General features: G+C 52.1%; 1 protein-coding gene across 1 annotated transcript in view; it reads left to right on the forward strand.

Moving 5' to 3' along the window:
• Nucleotides 1–5,199: 5,199 nt before the first annotated feature.
• Nucleotides 5,200–24,631, forward strand: part of LOC137152677 (polycystin-1-like) — a 57,247-nt gene continuing 37,815 nt past the window's right edge. The window contains 14 exon segments of the mRNA XM_067547500.1: nucleotides 5,200–5,696; nucleotides 8,720–8,791; nucleotides 9,176–9,247; nucleotides 9,497–9,666; nucleotides 11,040–11,314; nucleotides 11,935–12,316; nucleotides 16,789–16,969; nucleotides 17,847–18,058; nucleotides 18,948–19,066; nucleotides 19,500–19,647; nucleotides 21,595–21,769; nucleotides 21,771–21,867; nucleotides 22,393–23,151; nucleotides 23,699–23,830. Coding sequence (XP_067403601.1) covers nucleotides 5,200–5,696; nucleotides 8,720–8,791; nucleotides 9,176–9,247; nucleotides 9,497–9,666; nucleotides 11,040–11,314; nucleotides 11,935–12,316; nucleotides 16,789–16,969; nucleotides 17,847–18,058; nucleotides 18,948–19,066; nucleotides 19,500–19,647; nucleotides 21,595–21,769; nucleotides 21,771–21,867; nucleotides 22,393–23,151; nucleotides 23,699–23,830 — 3,291 coding nt within the window.

The following is a 24,631-nucleotide window of genomic DNA, read 5'->3' on the forward strand; positions in this document are numbered from 1 at the left end:
ATGAGCATTGGCACTTAAACTCTAAAGAAGGAAAACGACAGTAATCAAGGGAAGGGTGATAGCTGCAGAATGGTGATGCCTGAGAGTGAAGGCAATAGTGGGTCAAGTTCAATGACTGATGCACTGGCAGGTGCCATGTCCCTTCTCCTGTGGCTTGTTCTCAGCATGCAGCCTCCTAATGCTACCAGTGAATGGAGCTGCTGCTTTAGCTCGTGGCAAGAGGCATGGCCTTCTGCTGAAGATCCTGGGTTCTATCCCTGGCAGAGGCGACTGGCTGGGAAAGTTTGGAATCCAGGTCAATGGCTCTTGACTGGGAGAATAAGATTAAAATGAAGTTGAGAGCCGGACAGAGTGCACAGAGTACTCTACGATTAGAGCGCTTCACCCCTGCCCCAATTATAGCACAGTGGTTTGGGATGTGCTGGGCTATGACAGTCGTCACACCATCTCTAGTAAACCAGAGAACCAGCAGTGTGTTATCATCAACCGGCTCCTTGGTGGTGGTAGCAGGCGTTTGTGAAGAGTGAGATGTCACTTAGAGGCTGGTGGTGGAGGAAATACAGCTGGGAGGGAGGGGAAGGCGTCCAGGGAAGCCGTGCTTGCTGAGCCTGGCTGCAGAGCGAGATTGTTCCGTGGCTGCCACCTTGTGGCTTGGTCTTAGCAGCAAAGAGTGTGCAGCACTGTTTATATACGTGCACCATGCTGAGTAGCGTTAAGTGGGTTAACCAGAGAAGTCCTTATCCTGCTGAACGTGCGCTGAAAGGCGTGGATAAGTACAATGCAAAACAAACTCAGCCAGCTGTTCGGTCATAACCGCAACACCGCGCATGGCAGGACTATTTCTTCAAAGCACTAGAAACTTTCCAGGACTCAATTACAGTGACGAGTGCCCTACCCCAGCTCTTGCATTCATGGTGGGCGGTGGCACTTGAGAAAGCAGGATCGCCTCCATCCCCTTTAGCTGAGTTCTAATGGGTCTGTGGGTTGGTCAGTTGTAAGGGGACCTTGCACCCTACCCTGCAGAGAACTGCAGCCTCAGACAAGTGGGGGTGTTCTCTAAATAGGCTGCTGCTCTTGCCCATGTTGAGAACGTGACCTTTTCACTGTGCGTCAGAAGCAAAAAGGTGGAATTTCATGTGATGCAACTGTGGTGAAAGGTGCCAAAAACGCTGCTGCCTAATTAAGAACCTATTATGCCCAACAACAAAAATTAAGCCTACAACGATGCCACAGCTGAGAACTTAGTGGAGAATTTCCTGAATCTTTGGTATTTAGTATGAAAAACAATCTTCGTTCTGTGAGCTCTGGCTTGCCCCTTCTCTTTCTGACCCACTTGTGAGATTATGTGGAGACTCCTATCTTTCCCTCCCTCACACACCAGTTGTATGGCCCCCCAGTAGGTAAATTCCATGTGATTAGGTAAATATTGTGATGTTGCCAATGGACAGCAGCTAATGAAATAACCTAGTGTGCTGCAGGTGTGTTGGAGGGTGTGAGAACCTTAATTGTGAAAAATTGCTCTGGCCAGAATGTTAGATTTTCCACTGTTGCATAATTTGTAAATTTAGTCTTTGTTGTTGCAATGAGTTCTTGACCTTGACTGCCATATCATGGGCTGGGGAAGATGAAGGAGGTTTGGTAAGTGGGAAGGGATAAAGCCCTTGTTACTTGAGGATTCTGGCATATAGAAGTGAGGCCAGAGCCTTTCAAAGGATTTAGGCTAAAGTTGAATGGGTCTCTCTCTCTAATGCTTTTGGTCCAGAACTGTAGATTTAGCTAGTCTTACAAAAACACCTCTGCACGTTTTTAAAATGTGCGGGTTAAATTTAGGTGGGTGAACAAAGCTTATTAAGGTGAAGGAAACAATCAATCTGAATGGAAGTTAGAACAGGGTCTTGTTTCTAGCCCGAGCCTTACAAACACTTAAATGACAGTAGCTGTGCCTCAAAACAGGAAGGGAAAACAGACAAAGTCAGGTGCAGTCAGAGCTAGTGTACAGCCATGGGCAAAGATCCTCTCCTGCCTTAAAATGACAGGCCATCTTCTGAGGAGCTATGTGTGGCAGACACAGCTACCACTGACGGTGACTAAGGTTAAGATTCTGTCACAGATATCTTTAGTAAGCATCTGTGACAGGTCACGGGTAACAAACAAAAATTCATGGAAGCCTGCAGCCTGTCCCTGACTTTTACTAAAAACACCCTGAGGGCAGGGGAACTAACCTCTGGCAGCTGCTCCAGCCCTACTTCTGCTCCTGCGGCAGGGGCTGACCTAACCCTGGCTGCTACTTCAGCCCTGGGGCCGCTGCCCGACGGGCGGCCCACCAGCTGCTGCCCCAAAACAAATCATGAAATCCATGACCGAATCATACCCTTAACCATGACTGAAGGGTCGATAGGATAGAGGGCTATAAAATCATGACTGGTGTGGAGAAAGTGAATAAGGAAGTGTTATTTACCCCTTCAGATAATGCACGAACCAGGGGTCACCCAGTGAAATCAATAGGCAGCAGGTTTAAGACCAACAAAAAGGAAGTACTTCTTCACCCATTGCATAGTCAGCTGTGGAACTCATTGTCAGGGGATGTTGCGGATAAGGGGAGGGAGCAGACATTTGAACGTCAATGTTTGTTAAAATTTGATGGAAAAACAGGGCAAAAATTCCTTGGAAATGTCATCAGATCCTTCACCCCGCTCTGATCTGAAGCTTCTCTACAGTTTTGGCCTAGCTGCGTCCCAGGGAAATGAAATACTCCTGGTATGTTAATGCCAGCAGGGGGTTATTTCATTAATCCTCCAGGGAGTGGTTGGAGAGATGAGCAAGTGTAGGATGCAGGCAAGCAGCCAAAGTAATCTGCAGGGCAGAATACGTGCCTCCCTCTGAGCCCTTCAGGGAATACAGACTAATAATGGAAACTGTGGAAATCAAGAGCTGCCTGCAAATAAGTCATGGATGAGAAATGGAGCTGACTTGTAATATTAGGTCAACTGATTCTCATGCTGCTGGTAAATTCTAATGAATTGAACTGAGAAGCAGCCTCCAATAGCCATCCCTTCCTGAGCTAGCCCCTGCAGTCCACAGCTGTCTGCCCTTTCCTCCCCTGCAATACTCCTGTCCTCATGCCAGGGCTGTAATTTTAGTTCTGCCTCAGGGAGGGTTCCCCTGGCATTTGAAGGGCCAAACCACAAGGCCATGCATCCCAGCTCCGTGGATAATGGCTTCCCTGAGTCTGGATCTTTTATGTGTGTCCTGGGGGCTGCGCACGAAGACCTCAGAGGTGAGGACTGCTGCTGCTGTGACTGACAAGAATAAAGTCCTGCTGGTTAAACTAGTGTCCGTAGGGAGCCCCCAGGCAGGAAATCAAGGCATAGGATGACTGGGGGCACCATGGGAGAAAAGCCTAGTTTGTTTGTAGAAGCTTTGCATGGAGTCACGTCAAGCCTGCACAGGGCAATACCCTCCCCCTGTAAAATGATACGCCCTAACTGGCCGAGCTGGTGACCAGTAGAAGCAGATTCTGCTGAGGGCAGGTAGATGTTGCTCAAGACCTCGGATTTCATACATCATATTTCCATACAAGGAGCAAAGCTTCATTCAGATCCACTCACCGGACCTCCTAGTTTCAGCATTCTTCTGCTCACTGAGCATTTTGGGAATTATTTATTTACTCACTACAGCTGACAGCTAAGAGGGAAGATTTCTCCAGTAACTATTGCTGGTGAGGTAGCAGGAAGGAGCTGATGGACAAAGCACATGTGAGTTTCTAGGGGACCCCTGCTAAATGAATGGGGTGGGGGAATAGAGAGAGAGAAATCAGCCAGCAGCAGTTGTGTTTAGAGAGTTCTTGACCCCACATGCAGAGTGAATTGCTGCTGAGCTCCAGGGTGGAAACAAGGGGCACAACAGCAACAGGACCTTGAGGAATTGCAAAGTGTTCCTAGGGCCTGCTGGAAATGCCAGAGCCACCAGGTCAGCTCCCTTGACCCGGGTCAATCAGGAGGCATCAGGTTGTATTTTTAACCCTTTGAGGCCTGCTTTCCAGTGTATGGCAACTTCGTCACTGAGTGCCCGATGCTCTGTGGACCTGGATGGAGACAATGCTAGTGTGGGAGTGTGACTGACAGGAGCAGGCAAGGTGAGCAGAAGGGACTACGGGGTGAAGAGAGTCTTGAGGAGGTTGACAAGGGTCCTGGGTTATTCGGATAGGGGAAACACAGGAGGAGACAGAGTTTCAGGCAGTGCCTTAGGAGCTGTAGAGGATATGGTGAGCTGAGTTAGGGATATGCAACAGAACCTCCCTAATTCACATGTGACACTAGGAAAGTCCTGGGGAATTTAATGAGTTTTTGCAAATTAGTGAATAAGGAAATAAGCAGGATAAGAATAATCTGTGCTGACGCACTCTGTTTGTTTGTTTTGAGAACTGCGGCTCAGTTTTGTTTCTTCCTGCTGGCTCTTCCTAGCACACTAGCTAACACACTGCAGGGTGTCAGTAGGAAAGCTCGCGGCTGCCTGTCTCTGCTGTTACCCAAAATCTCTGCAGTGGTGAAGTGTGTGTGGGGGTGTGAGACTGAGGGAGGGTGGGGGGAGCCTTGTGGCCTAGAGAAGTGAGACTTATGTGGGAAGTGACAATGGCTAGGTGGCAAGCCTTACCTGACTGAGGCACTTCACACTGCTCAGAATCATCTTCCTGTGACCTTGCCGTGCTGCTTTTTGCTGTGTCTTGTCTTATTCTTAGGTGATGAACTCTCTATGAAGGGACTTTTTTGAACATATGAACGTACATCACCCAGCACCAGGGGCCTCGATACTTGGGATCGCTCGGCTCTACCACCATACAAGATGCCACCATGGTCTGTAATGAACTAGCTGCCGGGGAGCTGCCAGTTTATGAATTTATATATAAACAACCCCAATTTCCTCCTCTATATTTCATCTAACACCTCAGGTTAGCAAGGCGGAGAGAAATGTTGTCCCCGCCCCCCTTTTTTTTTTCTTTTCTCTGGGGTCCAAAAAACAGTCATCTCCTTGGTGTCATTTCTGAGCCCAGGGCTGCAATGTTTGGTTTGTAAAAACAGCAGAAGGCTGTTGGTTGGTTGACCTGCTGCTGTCACTTTAATGCCAGAGCGGTAAAGATGGGCCTGTTTGCAAAGGGAGAACCAATAACTTTGCTTTAGCGACTGGCCTCTCAGGCTGGTCATGGAGGCCACAGCTCTCTGCCCTTCCTGGGCAAAGCAGGGGTGTCCGTGTGCCCCTGGGGGTGCAAGCAGTTCCACTGCTCTCCTCTGGGGGTTGCTGTTGCTGTGCAGCCTCAGCACAGGGTCCAAACCTGAAGGGGCTGCACCAGTAAAACCAGTAATGGTGGGGCTGAAGGCAGCACCACCGAAGCCATGGGGCACCGGAAGGTGCAGGGCAGGTTCAGGAACAGGCAAAGACAGGGGTTTAGCCTACAACAAGGAAGGGGCAAGGACCCTGGCCTCAGAAGGGGCAGGAGCGGAGGGGTTTGGAGGTGGGAAGAGGATGTCCACAGCACCCAGAGCCAGGTGCCGCAAGAGGAGCGAACAGACCCCAGCGTTGGAAGAAGCCACTCCGTGCCTAGCCAGCTGTCTCTGCACGTCCATGGCGGTGAACTGCTCTGGAGCGGGGCTGGCAGAGGTTCCTCTAGGAGAGCCCTGTTCACGGAGAGTGACGCTCCTGTGAGTACCTTGCTGCCACGGGTCCCTGCCTGCAAGCCTCCAGCGTGGAAGGGGTGCTGCTTTTGGAGGGGCTGTGAATCCAGCCTGCCCTCTTGGGAGGGGAGGAACAGCCCATGGCAGGGAGAGGAGGGCAGTGTGTTTACAGGTGCTCTGCCGTGCTGGCCCCACAAAGCAGGGAGTGCCTGGCCCCGGGGGCGGCTGCCTTGATGGAATGTTAATGAAATCCCAGGGCTCTGCCCAGCTGCTCCTGAGAGCCTGCCAAGGAATGTGCACTCCTCCGCTGGCTCCCTTTGGCCTCTGAACTCTGGGAAAAGGGCCTGCAGGCTCTCAGGGAGATAGGCAGCCATGCTTTAGACACTTCTCCTGAAGCTTCACCAGCATCTATCCCTCCTCCCACTCCAGCAGATGCTGCATTCTGAGACACGCCCCCTGCCCCCTCCAGAGGAGTTTTGAGAATTACTGCAGTGCACAAGGAATCTCTTTGGAGACCTGTCCGCCTCATGCACACATGCCTGCACCAGGATCTCAGCACTTGACCCAGGGATGCCTTCCCAGGCACTGTGGTCTAGTGGTTAGAGCATGGGACTGGGACTCTGGAAACCTAGGTTGTAGTCCATCCCTTCTACTGACTCAGCGTGACCTTGAGCAAATCACAACTCCTCTATGCCTCAGCTGCCGTAGCTGTAAAACAGGAATAATGACGCTTTTCCCTTCCCCCTTTATAAAGCACGTTAAGATTGTGGGAAGGGAAAGTGCTATATAAGCAGAGCGTTAATATTTACTGGTTATTCTTTACTGGCAGCAGGGGCAGTCTGAGCTGCTGGAGTAGGATGAAGTGACGGCAGTGTCCCCAGGACATTGCACCCACATCCACGGTGATCCCAGTTTAAATTTAAAAGGGAGCAGCACAACTGACACCCACACGTTGCAGATTGGAGAGGGTGTTGGGATCCAGACTGGAGGGCAATGTGGGTTGGCTTCGATCACGGTTCTCAATGAACATGGTTCACCACCCAGCCTGCTGGAGGGCGAGGGCTGCCGCAGCAAGCTAGCTGGGCACATGGGTTTCATTAACACCATTGCCAATGAAACTGCTTTCCAGATCAAATTTCGTTTTTCAGCAGACAGGCGGGTGTCTGAGTGGCTCGGTCAGTTCCCACTCCCAAAAGATCCTGCCCCCATTCATGCAGATTAGGTGGCCAATGAACCTCAAAGGCAGGGTGACTGGGGGGAGGGTGCTCCTTAAATTAGGGCAGGGAGTGTGGCCTACAGGAGAGCTGGGTTCTATTCTTCACTCAGCCACTGCCTCGCTTTAGGCAAGTCACTTAACTGCGCTGTGCCTCAGTTTCCCTGCAAGTTAAATACTTTCCCACCTCCTGGGAGGGGCTGTGAGCCTTCACTGAAGTGTCCTGATGTACAGGTGCTATAGCAGGACAGAGCATTTCTTTACTTCTTACCAGGATCTGGCACTTCCTTTCTCCAGTGGCTGAAGAGAAGGGAGGGGCTGGTTCAGCAGAGGGCTACCATGGAGAAGGTATGGGCTTCTGGGGGGCCCTGTCAAGGGAGAAGGGCCTGTGGCAGGCGTCCCTCAGGAGCTGCAGCCTGGCCCGCCAGACTCAGTGGCTCCTCAGGCTCTGTCAGCCTGGCAGAATTAAACCCATAAAACAATATTTATCTCCTCGGTCCCGTCAGTCACCATGGCAACGAGGCCTGATCACCCACAGTTTGCAAGCACAAAGCTGTATCCTGGGACAACAGATCAGGCTGTTTGGATCCCTACTGGCTGCAGTAGACTTGGGGCCTGGCCTCCTGGGTAGCCCTGGTTACCATCACCCTGCAGGTGACAGCTGGGCAGCCTGCAGTACCCTTGTGTAGAGATTGTTCTGCCAGAAAGTTACTCGCCACCCAGTCGAGTTGGCCTCACCTCACCGAATGACCTTAGTGTGAGCACCCCTCCTGCCTCTAGGGGTTTCCCATTAAATCTCCCTCCAGTGCAGCCTATAACCAAGGGAGGGGGCATTGAACGCCCTACATCCAAACACAAACAAAGTGCTGAGTGGGTGGGATTGTATAAATGACTCTTCCTTATAATGGGCCAAACCAGCATCTCAGGTTTTACCCCACTGGACTACGGCCTGTTGGAAATCCAGGTCTGTATGTTGCCAGCCTGCATCCTCCCAGTACGGTCCAGTGCCGGTCCAGTAACCTGACGGCACAGTCACCTGCCTCCTCCCAATGGAACCAGGTTGGTTCCACCGCAGGGACCCACAGAGAGAGAGAGACACTGGAAGGCCCTCTTGCAGGGACTGTAAGTACGGACCTGGGGCCTGATGACTTGAACAATGAGCTTTATTTACTTAAATTTCCTCCCCCCGAGACTTTCTCCTTGTGGACTCTGCAGGAAAAGTCGTCGTCGTCTCCCCCCCTTCCCCCCGGGCAGCAGCAGGGGGTGGATATTTGCTACCAAGGAATGTTGACTTTATTAAAAACAACCAGCTAAGGCATGATAAGCAAGTTCCTGTCCCTGTCTAACTCATCCATGCCGAGTCTGGCGGAGCCTGGGATCTCAGAGCAGAATTACTTTAGACAGCGGCTTTCCTGCGGAAACATGCCTGGAGGATAGTTAAGTATATGCCTCAGGTTCCCCACACGGGGTGGCTTCTGGATCTGACTACAATGCAGAGCTGGAGTCTTGGAGAACCCAGGGTAGGTGTCCCAGCAACCATGTCTCTGTGGGGCTGTTACAGGGAGCCCGGGGCAGATTTCTTCAGTAAGAAAACTGAGACACAGTCAAGTTAAATGACCAGCCCAAGGCCTCATGGCAAATCAGTGGCATAGCAGGGATCAGACCTCAGCCTCCCAATGCCCCATCTGATGCTTAATCTAGCATGTGCTGCCACTTGGTGAGGGTGGTGTGGTATGGGGCTTTCCTGTGAACAGTGCGTGCTGCCAGTCGCTATGGAGCATTGTGAGGGCCTGCGCCTGGGTGCTCTTTGCGGGGTAACTCTTTGCTTTCAATGCAGTGACCTGTCCCACAACCAACTGAGCAAAGTCCGAGCGGAGGAGCTTGCCGGATACCCCAGCCTCCAGGTGCTGTACGTAACTCCCTGGTCAAAACCCCGACCCCTTCCTCACCAGCTTGCCTCACTTGTTTCACTGTCTGATTTTTGGTGGCAAGGAAAGGCCAGCAGGTGTGACTCCCCACTGGCAACTTTCTCAGCCCAGAGGCTCAATAGCCCATCTGGGGCTGGGCACAATCGCTAGCCAGCGGCTGAGAATAAATAAGAAGCTCCTAATAAAGCTTGCTGGCTACTAGAGGGGCTGCAGCATCCAGGAGCCTCGCCGTGTTTCTCCTGAGCTCTGCGGCAGTCCATTGCACGCCCACATGCTAGCCCGGAGCTTTCCCGCAGCATCCCCAAGCTACCCAGAGCTCATTCCCCTCCCTCAACTGGGTCTCTTCTCTTCTCTCTCCTGGGCAGGGATTTGAGCTACAACTGTATCCGCACCATAGAGGAAGGAGCCTTCCGCCACCTGGGCAGTCTGCGGTCTCTGTACGGTTAAGTGCCTTCCCTCAGACCTCTCTCCACCGGGCTCTGTCTGCCCCCATTTTTTTCTGTCTCCCTCCCTGCCTTGGGTGCATTTGTCCCTGGCCTGTTCCTCCTCTCTCCATCCCTGTATCCCTCTGACCCTCCCCCCCGTTTTGCTATCATGAGTTTTTTTTCCCATTTTGAGGGGAGGGGTCTAGAGGTGCCCAACTTCCCTCCTCAGCGTCCTCCGTTTCCCCTGCTCTCCCCCCACAGCAAGCTCAGCTCTAACAGCCTGGTGTGCAGCTGCTCCTTGCGCTGGCTCGTGGCCTGGGTGCGAGAGAAGGGCCCACTGGTGAGCGACGCGGAACTGCTCCATTGCTTCCAATCAGCAGCCTCCAGCAGCGTCCGGCTCCTGACGGCGGATTTCTCAGCTCTGACCTGTGGTGCGTGCGTGAACCCCGGCACCTCCTGCACTGATGGAGAGGCTGAGCTGGGGGGGAAGGGAAGATCTCAGATTCGTGATGGAATTCTGGGCATGCGACTCCTCTGCGAGGTGTCCTCCTCCACCCATTGCGAGCCCGACGGAGCATCCCAAGCATGTGTTATGAATTTAGGGGGGTGGAGGAATTCCTCATAGAAACTGTGTTTTGACTATCCCCTCTGGTGCTCAGTGGTAGTGAGGGAGCTGCCTTCGTCCAGCCCCCCTCCCCTCCCCTTGTATCTCTGGATTCTCTCACTTCACCTGGGAAAATCTAGAGCTGTGTAACTCACATGCTGCCAAAGCATGCCGCCTCTCTGGCTCTCATCAGCCCAGTTCTAGGGATGCTTTGTCTGTCTCTGTTTTGTTCTCTTTTTGGAAAGACTCTGGGAATTTTCACCATGTGGGGTTAGGCTGCCCTTTCCCAGAGCAACCACCTCTCCGCCAGAGCTAAGCACCGATGGTCAGACTGTGGCGCAAAGCACATTAGGACGTGGACTGATACAGACAAAGGATACTGATTCAGACCAACAGAAGAGCTGGAGAAGAGTAACGGGTGGATGAATGGGAGAGTATCTATAGGGAAAGCTGGGTCAGATCAGCAGGATCTAGACTGGATAGAGAAACTAGATGAAAGCAAAAAGACCAGAAAACTGCTTCAGGGTTAAAGAAAGAACAAGTGACCCGGAAGGAGCAGAAACTTCACCAGGGCCTCAGTCAACCGAGAGAGCTCCAGATAGTCTAGGTATTGGAAGCCAAGTCTATGTGCAAATTGTTGTGTGATGAGGGGTAGCTTATTAGATGTAGGGTGAAGTCCTGGCTCCAACTACATCAACAGGAGTTTTGCTGTGGAGTGCAATAGAGCTAGGATTTAACCCTGTGATGGAGTCTACAAACGTAAAAAGGAAAATTCTCTAGGGAATTAAGAAAGTAACAAAGCCAAAGTCCTGCTCAGTTGTAGCGTGTTTCTAAGAGATGAACTAACTTTCCGAAACACGCCGAAGGCCCTGCTCTTCCCAAGACACCAAGTCTGATTTATTTGCTATAAACTAAAGAGCAGCTGGCCAGATTTTGCTGAAACTTTAATTTAAAAAATCACTTTTGGCATGAAATGGAGCATGAGACATTTCAATCCAGAAGGAAACTTTTAGGGAAAGTTTGAAGGAAGGGGAACCAGTCGTTGGGAACAGAGAGCTGCAGGTCCAGCCCCTCCTCTAGAGTTCTAACACCCTCGAGTCCCAGGGTTGGCTTGGATTTGGGGATTTAGACTGGGCCTATCTAGAGTTTCAAAGGGAATGGGATTCCCCATGGATTCACCTACCTCTGTTTCCCTTTCAGCGGATGCTTTTATCTCCTGTGTGAAGGATCCAGAGACAATGAAAGACACAGTCCTGCACTACTCTGACCTCCACCCTGGCAGGCAGAGTCAGGCCTCCTGCTATGCACTCTGCTCTCAAAAGGCGCACACTCATTATGCCCTGGACTTGGAGGACCGCTGCCTGTGTGGGTCACTAGGCAGCAAAGGGGCTGTGGACTGTGGGCAAGTGTGCTCCAATGAAATCCGGAGCCAAGTGTGTAATAAAACAGTTGTCCACGCCGTGTATCCTGTCCAGGTAACGGCACCAGGATTTAGGACAGTGTCTCATAGGAAGGTGTGTCTACACAGCAAAAACTGGGAAGGGGTTGGTCTGCCTGAGCTTAGCAGTGTGAATCCAGCTGGCACAGGTAACAATAGCAGTGAAGCTCGTGAGCTGAGTGTGTAGCCAGGGTCTATGCCAGACGAGTGCTACCTGTATGGGACCTGAGCTGTGCCCATTTCCCTGCTGTTGTCACCCAGGCCAGTTGGCTTGGGTAGGCTAGTCCATGTTCGGCCTTTGTTGTATAGACAGACCCTGAGTATGGAGAGGGCACCTGAAGTATTTCTCTTCCCAGCCAGTCGGGACAGGCACCTGCCCTGCGACAGCTGGCACAGGGAGAGGCTTTCAGCTGGAGCCTGTGTGTACGGCACTCACTGAGAATAGAGGGAAAGGTGGCTAGAGGGAGCTCTGGAGGGGGGTTTAGAGGGTTAGCTGGAGCCCCCACCTGACAAGGGTGGGAGACAGGCCCTGTCCAGTGGGGCATAGGGAAGCTGGGGGAGTGAGCGAGGCGGAGAAGAGCCCTCTCACAGTATGTTGGGGGATGGGAATCTGAAAGGTGCATTTCTGCATCTCGTCCCCTCTCTCTCCCCCGCCAGGTGAGCCCCTCGCTCTCTGCTCGGCCCCATTACAGTCTCCATGAGGTGATTGAATTCACCGCTGAGACCCTGCTGCCTGGGACCTTGTATGTCTGGGACTTTGGAGACGGAGGGGAGCAGTTCAACAGCAGCAGCCCGAGAGCACGACATACGTACGGCCTCCCTGGCATCTATGTGGTGACAGTCAGGGTGCAGGCGGGGGGAAGGTCCCTGCTACACAGAGCTGCTGTCAGCGTGATCCTGCCTGTGGGGCCAGTGGGCCTAGAGTGCCCCAGAGCAGTGGGGAGAGGAGAGAGCATCAACATCTGGATCCATACCCAGCAGGGCACTGACCTCTCCGTCCTCTGGAGGATGAAGACGCCAAGTGGACAAGAGACTCTGGGTGAGACATTACAAGGAGTTTATTTTGGATCATTTGCCCTGCCCCCCCCTGCCCCCCGCTCCTCCCCCAGATGGGGAACTAGCCAGGGTGCCGTGGCATGTGGCAGTGCTGGGTATTGGTGGAAGAATGGCAGGTTGTGATCCCGTCCTCCCTGCTCCCCAGGATGGCGCACCAGAAAAAGGAGGAAATAACTGTGCAAGGCACTGCGGGGCAGTCTGGGGAGGGTGTAGAAGCAAGGACAGGGCAGCCTGCCATGGGCTTAGCATGGCAGCCTGCAGGGGGCGTGGCAGAGCAGGTCCATCTCAGGAGACGGGGAAAATGCCAGGTGCATCCTGGAGGGATGCTGTGCTCTGTGTGACGGGGGAAGGAGACATCAGGAGGAATGACAGGGACAGCTAGGAGAGGAGAAGAATGGCTGAGGGAGCGCCCTGGTCTCAGTGAGGAAGGGAAGCAGTGGTAGCGACTCGGTGGGGGCTGCTGTGCAGGGAGAGGCTGTTAGGGAAGAGGATCAGGTTAGAACCAGCTGCCTGTCCATGGGAGGAAAGCTCCCTCCACCGAGCCCTTTAGAGAAGGGAGGGCTGCAGTCGCGTATCCAGGGAGACTTGGGGCAGCCACAAAGAAAAGGTTTAAAAAAAAATAGTTGCCAAGTCAAACCCTATAAAAGCTATCAGTGTACCACAGAAGACAGCAAAGTCAGCGAGGGGAGAGAGCCTACGGCACTGGGAGAGCGCTAGGGGCATAGACACAGAGCAAGAAGAGGCTCAGGGCGTGGGGGGGAACATCGAAGGGGTAATTCATACACACTCACACACCCCGAGAGAATGCAGCTCAGCATCGCCTGATCTCAGATGCCATGGTGATGGGCGTGGTATGAGACCCTAGACAGACAGCTCATTTCGGTGGCCCGTGCGTGGATCCTTCCTTGGAGACTGTGGTACTCTGCGGAGCCGCATGGCAGGGGGGATGCTGAGCCAGGGCTTGCAGCTGGGCTGGCTGCTTCTCTTCTGGCTGGGCAGAGGGACTGCTGGTACGTGGGGCCTTGTCTGTGGAGAGGGAGAAGGGCTGGGTGGGGGAGGAGGGGGAAAAGGACGACCCGTGTGTGCTTTCTAGCTCCTTCCCTGCTGGTGCAGAATCTCTGTTGTGCAGGTTCTATTGCTATGTGGCTGGGATGGCAGTAGAGCACAGCGGTGACTCTGGTATGCCCGGCAGATGCACCTAGCATGTTTAAGCTTAAATGTTGGGTTCATATTGAAGCAAATGGAAAGGGGAATGTGAGAGCGTAGAATGTCTTTGCCATGTGGTCTCTTGTAGTCGAAGGCTGCCCTGCAGAGTCGCAGACCTCAGCCCCTTGCATTCCCCTTCTCCGTAAAACCAGCGTGCCGGAGGCCATCTCACGTGTGCAGCCTGTAAGAGACAGTCAGTGTGAGGAGGCAGCATGAGCAGTGGCCGACACGGGGTGCTTCACAGGAAGAGAGAAACCCTTCACAATGCACTTCGTTGTGCTGTACTTTGCGAAGGGGGAAATTTCTGCCAGGCCTCGCCTGGGGATCTGGTCATGCTTGGAAGTATGGGGTCTGAAAGCCAATGAGTCTCAGCTAGTACAGTTGCAGGTGGCTTCTTAATCATCCACCTCCTCTCTTTTTGAAATGGTCTAAGCTCTTTGTTCCCGGCAGCTCAGTAGTAGCTGGCAAACGTCTGGCTACACAGCCCAAGCCATGGACAGCTTGCCTGAGGCTTCCTCGTAATGGGTGAGCACTGACCCCTCTTCTTTCTGGCTCCTCTGATGACTCTCTCCCCTGGGAGAGCAGCTCCATACAGTCAGTTGTAGATAATGCACTGGGCTCTTGCCTTCGTGATGGGCCATGCCTTTGGCACTGGACTATCAGACATTCTCTAGGTTCTTGGTCATGTCCTGGCCACTGGCCCATGCTGCTGGGCTATGGAGCAAACCATTGGTGTAAGCCCATTATACAGATCATTGATAGACCTGGCCACCATACTTCATATTTACTGCTAGAGCATCACATTGCAGTGTCCCTGGGACGGGGGCTCTGGGGTGGGACATGCTGAATGCTCCAGTGCCCTGGGCTCTCTGGCTCTGTGTGCTTTGCAAGACCAATTACAGTGTGTGTGTCTGCTTTTGTATGTCTTGTGACTGCAGCTCCATGGCAGATGCTGATGTCAGGCCCCTAAGGCAGCAGGGCAGAAGGTTAGTGATGCTTGAGGGAAAAGAGGATCTAATCCCCTTATCATAGTGGCTTATCACAGTGGCTTCTTCCCGGAGTGGAAGGAAACAGAGAGGAAAGGGTTGGCAACGTGTGTGTGGAGTGGAACCCAGGGGGCTGGAGCTAGCTGTGCAGCTCCTGCTGTGTCCTGCCCAGGACCCATTGGGATGTCTTTCACTGGAGACAGACTAGGGCCAAATTCAGCCCATACTCCTTTGGTCAGAGAGGCAAGGAGCAGAAACCATCTGGGGGGAATCCAAAGCCAAGTTTCCCCCAAACTCTAGCAAACTTTTCAAGAGGGCTTGGTCTATCAGAAAGGCCCAGATAAAGCACGGCCAGAAGCCTGCGAATGCAGCTCCTCGGGCCGGGGGAGCCAGGGGAAGTTTCTCTGTAGCTGGAGGGATTGATGGGGGTCCGGAACAGATCAAACTTTGTTTAGGGTTGCCATGGCAATGGATTTTCTGGCTTCCTGTGGAAGGAGCATTTTGGTTGTTGCCAGGAGACCCAGGAATGCCAGGCAGGGTGCTCACTGGCTTCCTGGCAACCACGCTGGATACTGTGATGGTTTCCTTGATTTGATTGGATTTTTCTCATTATCTTGTAAGTGTTCTCATCAGAGGGATGTTAGGGCTTAGATGGCCAGCGATGCCGCTGTTGGGCCTGCCAGCCGTTGCTTAGGTTCCAGACATTGGGGTAATAACAGACTCGTCACTTCATACCCCTTATAATGCAGCTGCTGAAGCGCTGTAAAAAACAACTTCCATTTTTTCCCCAGCCCTGCTTGTTGTGGCTCTCCCTGGGTTAAACACGTTCTTTGGACAGGAGAACAAAGGGCTTTGGTCTCTGGGCATGACAAACGCAGCCTGGAGTTTGGGCTTGAGGCATCAGCAAATGGGAGATGAGTTCTGGGGTTTTTAAACAGCAGAAAAAGTTAAAAAGCAGAGGAAGTGGGAGAATTGCACAGACAGACAAGAAATAGGAGGGAAAGGAAGAGAGAGAGCAGTTTGCGCCTTTCAAAGCCTGAACACAGGATTTCTCTTTGGGTTACTACCTGTTTCCATTTCACCCCATTGCCCCCACATTCGAGGGTTCTTCTGTAATGAAACCTAATACTGACCACATGTGGCCATTTAAAGCCCTAGTGTCTTGGCCTAGATTTCTGCTCATGCGATGACCTTCGCCAGGCAGCTTCCATTGGCTATGGTATTCTAGCTTTCCTGCCTAAATTACTTCTGTGTGCTTTTAAGCAGAGGCCATGTTCCACCCCAGAGGTGGCTGCATTTCAGTGCTGGGTGAAATGATTCCTGTATCTGAGGTCTGTAAAGTGCCTTCGGATCCTTCAGGGTGAAAGATGCTAAGTCGATGGTAACACAGAATCATTTATTTTTCCTTCCTCCTAAATCCAGGATTTTCTATGCCACAAAAGTTCCCATCTCCTATGCTAGGGAGGACCACTTCTTATAGAACAAGGTTCTCTTACTTCCTGTTCCTTCTCTTTTCTCCTGAGGGCCAACTGGATGGCAGCACCTCCAGGTGAGGCTCTGGGTTTCTGTTCCTGTATCACACTGAACAGTCCCTCTGGAGCTGCTGTTTGCAATTCCTTTGCTTCCTCCATGAGGCGAGTAGGTTTGTCATCTCAGGCTTCCATCTGCTTCTGGTGTGCTGAGAGAGAGGGAGAGCCCAGGTGTTCTCAACGCTGGCCCTTCTTGATCCTTCTACCTCAGCACTGAGACAACTAGAGCTGAGGGGGTGTTGAAGGGAAGGGAGCTGGGGGGTATCCTCACTACGCTCCTTCAGGGCGTGTTGCTGCCTGTGCCGTGGGGGCATTGTTGGGAATGGAAGAGGCTCGTACCACGGTGAGGAGCTCTTCTTCCCATATGTTACACCAGAGACAGCGATGTGGTACTAGGTCATAGTGCTGGGGAGAGAAACCAAGAGGTGGGGTGGTGATAGATTAGTTACTATATCCCGACACACAACACCAGCCAAGTGTCCCCGAGAGGAATAAGGACCTGCAGGAATGCACTCCCAAAACCCCTGGTAACCTTATTTAGTCTATGTGGCTGTGCCAAGGTGTGTCTCCTCTATCTACGTCAGCCTGAGATCTGGAGATCTGACAGTGCTGGGCTCTCTAGCATGTGACTCGCCTTCTGCCACGAGTGCTTTGTCAGACTGAGCCTGGAAAGGTTTATGATGGACGTTCTGGCGGCACGGGGACCCTTCTCAGCTGTTGTTTTTAATCTGCAGATGAATCCTCTTGCCCGCAAGGTGGACGGATCCATTTGCAGAATCTGAACTGCTACTGGCTCAGCCACGCCAAGGAGACCTGGCTGGATGCAAGAAGGCTCTGCCAGGGGACCCCAGGTGGAGATCTGGCAATTGTAAGAACTCAAGAGGTGCAGAACTTCCTGCAGGAGACTTTCTCTGGGTGCGTATCACGCTCCAGCCCCATTGTCACAATGGCACAGGTTATTGTTGTAGGGGCATCATGGCAACAGTACAGTCAAGGTCCTTATCTCCTCTAACCCCACTGCTGAATGGTAGTGTTGCTCACTGTGATGTACCAGGCCTAGAGGCAGTCAGGCAATGTGTGCAGCAATAACAGCCTTTCACTAGGCAGTCCATGTGCCGTTGTGTGAGGACATAGCTGGACGTAGCTCACACCCTTAAAAAGCATGTGTGGATCCCTGCATAGGATCGATCCATTCCAAGCAGGCACCAGCACACGTGCAATAGCTGTTCTGAGCCATAGTCATGATGGGCTGGATTTTCGGAAGTGCCAAGTGCCCACAAGTCCATTTAAAATCACTGGAAGCGGCAAGTGCTCAGCACCCCTGGGAATCGAACCTTCCACACAGGCTTCAGGGAACCTTTAGGCAGCTGTGCTGGAAATTGGGGGATAGGTGGAGGATCGATAGCCCGGCCATGGCTTTAGAGAGCCCTGCAAGTGGATGTGGTGGGCCCGAAACAAGAGGGCTCGGGCTTTTACAGTGTGCACTGGTTCATTCACACTCGTGCAGGCTGCATTGGGAGCCATTTCTAGTGCAGAGGAGCCTCTAGGAAATGGGAATCTGTGGTTTTTGGGGTAGCCCTGACGGAGATAGAAGCATGGCCATCCTGTCTGATATGTAAGACCTTTTCCTCAGTGTTGGTTTGGGGGGGTGCTTTTCCTCTGCTGATTGGGGTCAGAGGCACTAACCCCCTCCCACACACCTGTCCCAAGCCCTGCTCACTTTCCCAGCCACTCCCTGCATTCTGTATTGATCTGCTGATGCTGTTTCTCTTTCTGTCTTTCTCCCTGGCAGTGCTGGTGTGGTTTGGATTGGGCTCAGCTCCTTGGGTTCCTTGCGCTGGGTCGATGGGAGCCTTGTGGACTCTTTCCAGAACTGGAGCCCCTTCGGCAGGCCCGAGGGGAAGGAGAGCTGTGTCCAGATGCACCTCCTCGACTCAGAAGGGGTCTGGAGCAGTAGCCGGTGCTCTGCAAAGTCCTCGTTCCTCTGCGAGAGGAGAGCTGGAGGTACCATACGTCCTGCTGGCACCTGGGGGTGGGAAGATATTTACTGACTGGACTGGGAGATTACGCTGCTGCTGATCTCCGACCCATTGCCAATAGGAGTAAAGAGTCCTCTCCCCTCAGCCCCAGGAGGAGACAAGTGCTAAGAGGGGCTGCCAGTGTCACAATATCGCTTTATACTGCTCCTTCATCCTGGAGGACCCCAAAGCTCTTCCAAACCATGGTCCCCATGCTGTGAGGTGCTGACTGTCCTCCCAACCCCCAGTGAAGGTTGGGGTCCCATTGTGCTAGGTGCTGTACAGACAGTCAGCAAGAGACAGCCCTTGCCCCAAAGAGCTTACAGGACAGACAAAGGGTGGGAGGAAGGGAGTGTTGTTATCCCTGTTCTACAGAGGGGGAGCTGAGGCAGAGTGGGATTAAGTGGCTTGCCCAAGGGTCACCCAGGGAGTCTGGAGAGGAGCTGGGAACAGAACCCCGAGGCCAGTCCCTTAACCACAAGGCCACCCTTCTTCTCCGTGGTTAGCCTCTGAAAGGTGACTCTTTGTAGTGCTCTACCCTGGACCCTGGCAGACTCCCGTTTACTCTGCTGGTGGGTGTATGCTGGGGTCATGGGTATTTCTGTGTTTGTTCAGCCCATGCACATGGGTCCTGTTATTCCCTCCGCACGCCTGTTCCTTCCAGTCCCTCATTTCACCAGCCTTGTCTCTACCAACAGATCAAGGCTCCAAATCAGCTTAAGCACATGCTTAGGGATTTGCTGAGTCCAGGCCCCGGGGCTGCCAGGTAGCTGCCCTAGAAGCTACCACTTCATCAGTGATGCAAGCCTGCGGTAGGGCCTGACTGGGCTTTAAGCAGTGAGGTGGGTGACTATCCACGTGCTTTGTGTTTGCAGCCACCCTGCCCAACCCAGACTTGCTACTGACGGGCGTGCCAGTGTTCAGCGGAGTCTATGAGGTGAAGAACGTCAGCACTGAGCAGCTGCCTCTTCTCCTGGGGCCTGACAGCATCGAGGTAGTGTCCAAGCAGAGCCAGCCGGCTTGTGTATGTGACTACTGGATGGGTCCGTACAAGACCTCTTCTCCCTTCCCTCTCTAGTCTATGTACCTTGCTGAGTTTCCTTTGGGAACGGGCAAACCCATGGGAACAGAACACAAACCAACCCAGCGCACCAGAATGTCAGATGAGGCTGTTCTCTCAATGTTTATGGCCCAGAAGACATGGGAAATGTCCATGAGAACCTGATTCCATATTTCCAAACCAGATAACTGTGGCCACACTTTGGCTAAAGCGCTGATCTTTAGGAAGCTTGTGTGAACTACACAGGAACATCATATCACAACAGCACAGGTCCCTCCGTTACCACCTCATCCCCATCCTCTCCTGCCTGTTCCTTTCTTGCATCTCCCTCCTTCACATGTTTATTTCCTGGTCTTGTGTCTTGTAGTTGATGCTCTTTCCAGGCCTCTGGTTCAGCCACGCTGGTACTCTGGTCTCCGTAGACTTCGGGATACAAGAGACAAAGAAGCCTGTTCTGGTCCGGTTCCAGATCCTCCGCCCACATTGCAACGCCAGCCAGCACTTGGTTCCCCCTGGTAAGAGTTTAGCATCCATCCCTCTGTCTCTTATTCTCTGGTGCTTGTGGACCCACCTGCCTCTATACCAAGGGGTTGTGCTGACAGGTTGGTGGACATTGTAAAAGAAGAGGGAGGGCTTATAGCTGTTTGATAATCTGTATGCTAAAAGCCTCTGGCTCTGTTTGATTTTTGGTAGGATGCTAAGATAGACAGGAGGGATCATTTCCCTCCAGAGCTAATCCATGTACTTTGCCCCTCTGGGGTCTGACACAAATAGGTGACTTGTAGAAAGAGTCGGAAATTTTTCCATGAACTGTTTTTTCAATGAAAAATGCAGATTCATGTAAACTAACACTATTTGTGAAACAGGATTAGGTTCGAACAATTCTCCTGACTCCTAAAATTATTGGGGAAAAAACTTTTGAAATTGTCTAAACATCCCATTTCAAAGTTTTCAAAACAAAAGTTTTGGTTTTTTGAGCAGATACAATTTTCATTTTGAAATGTTAGTAAATTTAGACTGAAAAAAAGGTTAAAGAGAATAAAGGTCAAATTCAAAATGAAGCATTTTGAAATTTTCAAAATAAAATGCTTCAAATTTTTTTTTTTTTTTGATGGATTTTCGGTTCATGGAAATTTTTGAAACTTCCAATTTGGACTAATATCTTGAAAATGTTCATGTGACAGGAAGATCGTTTCCTGCCTCAGTGTCCTGTATTCGCTGTGTGTGCTATATTTATTGATTCGTTGGTCTGTTCCCCTTTCTACTTCTTTTCCATTCTCTGTATTTGTGTTTCAACCTCCTGCTTTTCACATCCTATTTTTTCCGCTGGATTTTTTTCCTTTCTCTTTCTCCTTCTCTGTTCCTGTCCTTCCTTCTGTATCTCCTTAGTGCACTGAGAGCTCAGTAAGGCCAGGCCTATGCTAGAAAAGGTTTGTTAGTGCCAGCAATCCTCTTAGTGGAGACACAGCTTATATCTGCAAAAATTTGCTTTTGACAGAATAGCGAGTTTGGAGAGCAAAATAAGCTACACCAGCTAGTGTCGGTATAACTGCATCTACACTAGGGCTTTTGCCAGTATAGAAATGGAACACACAGATCACACCTTAGCCAACATTGTTACACCTGCAACCATTTCTAGTGTTGACCTGGCCTTCCATTCAAGTCTGTGCCAACCTTTGGAACCCACCATGTCTGAATGCTTTGGAAATGAGACAAAACCAGATTTCCCAGCGCTCTGATGGGTGACACGGTGTATCTGACACCCACAAGGGGTTAATGATCTCCCAGAGGTTGCTGGGAGATGATTAACAGTGTCTTGCCATTAAGTTATGCTCCCTCAGCGAGGATGTCCAGTCCTGAGTAGCTGTGCTTTTGTCTGGTGTCCCGTTGACTGGGAGTGTTGTCACTTTGTCCTGCAGGGAGCTGTGTGGGTGAAGCTCGGCCTGAACTGGTTGTTTCGGGTTTATAGTTAAAATAAACACACACGTGGTGTTTTCCTGAATCCACAGACAGCCAAGTGCTGTGCAGCCACGGGCTGGCATTGTTATCCTTTAGATACGATGGGGGACAACAAGACAGAGACGGGTGGTGACTTGCCAGTCAGTGGCATGGCTAGGAATAGAACTAACTCCTGGTCAAGTGCCCTGTCCACCAGACCATGCTGCCTCCCAGTTTAGGAAACTCTCTCGTTCCATCCGGCTGGGCCAGATCAAACTTTGGGGTGTTCAAAATCCAGGCCTGGCTCCAGATTTGGTTCCAGAACTTGGCTGGTCCCTTTTTCTCTGTGAGTGTTTGGCTCTGCTAATTTAGTTGCATGGTTCGGAAATGTCATTACAGTATAAATGACTTGTTGTAACCCACGTCCAGGGGAACACACGTGGATTACAAACCATAACCCAGTTTGCTCTTTCTTTGAGCTCTCCAAGTCCAGTGTAACTTGCAGCACATGTGCTTCTTCCCAGGCTGCGAGTTTCTTCATACGCCGTTCGCCTGCTGTCACCCCCAGCCGCTCTGCAACACCACGGGTTGGTGTCCCAGCGGGCAGCAGTGGTGCCCATTGAGAGAAGGCTGCTTGAATATCTCCGGTCCTTGCAGCTCTTATGCCTTTGAGAATGTGACCTCCAGCATCCTGCCCATCCAAACCCCCCACGTTACAGAGGGATCCCCCCTTCTACTCACTAGTGGCTGACTTGCCCCTGCTACTCATTGCCAGCAGCAAAAACAGGCATGTCCATGTAAGTGCTTCTAGGATGTTATTCTGCTGCATCTTCTCTCTCCCGCCTTGTACTGCCCGGTCATCTCCTCCCCTGTCTTCTGAGAGAGAGAGAGAGAGAGAAAATGCCCTTGTGGTATCATTCTGTGACAGGGCTTTTGTGGCGAAGTGTAGTTTGGGTCACCTCTTCATGCTGAGATGCAAGGATGTTCTGTGAAGACACAACATTCACACTTGTGCATTGCAATGCCTGAATTGAACTCCGGGACAGACCCAGGAAAATTAAAGCATGTCCCAGGGATTTTGGGTGGATGGCAGCCCTATGACTCTCCTTCATCCCCTTCCCTTTGCGTCTCCTTTCCTGCCCTCCCCTGATTCCTCCTCCTTTCTCTGTGCTCTCTTCTCCACCGATAACGTGAGGGGAGGCAGAATGTTTCATGGAGACTAGGCACGGAGGGTGGCCTGGTTATAGTAGATACTGTAACCATAGATGTATGTAATACAGTAGATGTGGTTGCAAGGGGAGATGGCTCATTCTGTGTTTCAGGTTCTCCTGCCTAGAGAGGAGATCAGTGTGTATCCAGGTGACATTGTTGGGATACAGCATAACGCAGAGGTGGGCTCCCTCCTCTGGTGCCTGCAGCACTCACATTCCCCCTGGCGCCAGAGCTACATCAGCCTCGTGAAGGATGGCTGGTGGGAGGGAAGCATCAGCAACTTTACCAACCCCTCCTGGGTGGACCATGTCGTCTGTGACCTCCAAGTGACCTTCGTGGGCAAGACCCAGAGCTTTGCTGCCACTCCACTTCTGGGCAGGCATTTGGAAGGCGGGCCGTACACCTACACAGCAACGGTGCAGAATGCGGTCAGTAGCAGGCAGGTGAACTGCACCGTGGAGGTGCAGACCAAGGTCAGCGGGCTGCAGATCATCCACCCGACACCGGTCAGCGGGAAGCTCAACGTGGCCACCAAGAGGGAGACTCTGATTGTCGTCAAGATCCTCTCTGGCTGTAATGCCACAGCCCACTGGATGGCCCCGGTGGATAGGGCTGGGGTGCTATTCGAGGCCACCTGCCCAAGCAGTATCGTGGCACGTGTCTCTGCCTGCCACAGAGACACTGCAGATACCTGGTTCTCCTCGGCCCTGCTTCACGCGGAGGAGCCGAGAACGGAGATGCTGAATGTGCTGGTGTCCAATGAGATCAGCTCCCAGAAGCTGTCGGTGAAGATCCAGTCGTACAATGCCATTGAGGGGCTCCGGGTGGTGCTGCCTGGCCCCCACAGGATGCTAGTGGATGTGTCTCAGGTAGGCTGTCTTGCTGCAGTTATCACATCTGGGTTATCATCAAGGGTGTCCCCCTAACATCTCTGTGGTCCCCCTGCCATTCTGCGGCCCTGTTGGATGCTGGCATATGGACTGCCAGAGGGTTTTACTATAACACCAAACCTCCTGTTATGAGGGGCCTCTGATGGGGGCCTCAGGGTGGTCACTCAGCTGCAAAATGAAGCTGCCTTCATCTAGCAGAAACTTCCAAGAAGGGTAGCCCCGCGGGAGCCTGTCCCACCCTCCCTCCGGATGCACTGGGGCCCAAAAAGCCAGGCTAGAATGGGGCATTGTCTCTCTCACCTTCCTGTGCCAGTATCAGTCAGCCTGGCTGTGTTGCGTTATGTCCATTGCACGGCTGCTGGGGGGCGGGTGGCTGCTGACGTTCCATGCGACTGAACTCTTCCAGCCAGCCTACAGCAAGGTGATGGAACTTTCCAGCCCTCAGCCGTAGAGGCAACCAGGAGGAAAAGCAATCTGAGCCCAGCCCACAGGTCTGCTGTAAACCATTGATTGCTTTGCTTGGCAGGTGTTCTCTGCAGAGCTCACCCAGGGCTCCTCTGTCTCCTACAGCTGGGTCATCGACAACATGGACATGTTCGCCTATAACGGACAGACCTACAGTATCAAGTTCAAGAGGCCTGCCACATACCAGCTGAAGGTGAGCGAGCGTGAGAACCAACCATACCTTCCTTCAGCTGAGGCACAGATCATAGAGCAAGGGAAAAGTGTCTAGTAGTCAGAGCAAGGGACTAGGGAGTCATGTCTGCGGGTGCTTTTTCTAGTTCTACCATAGATTTGCTGTATGACCGTAAGTCACCTGCACGCTCTGTGCTTTAGGTTCTCTGCCTGAAAAACGGAGGTGGCAATTCACATCCACTGCCCAGGCCCATTGGAGGGATCTAAATTGTGTTTAGAAGGTGCTCTGAGACCTGCCAGTGACCCGTCACATTACCTCCCACCCCGGATGGGTGCTTTAGGGAGGAAAGAGAGAGAGACAGACAAATATGCAAATTACTGTTCATAAAATCGAAACACAAGGATGTAGAAACTTGCTCTTTCAGCCAAAGGAGTGGCAGGACTCCAGACACACCAGGCAGCGCTATTAAACAGCCAGAGTCCAATAGTGGCTGCTTGATGCAGGATTCTGCCTAGTATTCCCCATCGCCCCAATTGCTTTTCCTCCACATAGACTTAACTGCACACTGCACTCTGCTCCAGCTCAGTTGCCAGGTGCTGTCTGGGCAGCCATTAGCAGCCATTGCACATCTCCACGCGTTGCATTTTCCTGATTATCAGGCCACTGTCCTCCATCGAATGCCTGGGCCTGGCTCCTGTCCCCACTCTCCCTGTGTTCCCACTGAGAACCTCGCAGTGCTGGTACCATTCCCTGACCTCTGCCACCAGCTTGGACGACAGGATGCACTATGCTGGGAATCTGTGGTGCATGCAGCACGGGTGG

This window comes from Emydura macquarii, unplaced genomic scaffold (genome assembly GCF_026122565.2).
Source record: "Emydura macquarii macquarii isolate MOO-44397 ecotype Brisbane River unplaced genomic scaffold, CSIRO-AGI_Emac_v2 contig_1230, whole genome shotgun sequence".
In the NCBI taxonomy this organism is placed as follows: domain Eukaryota; kingdom Metazoa; phylum Chordata; order Testudines; family Chelidae; genus Emydura; species Emydura macquarii.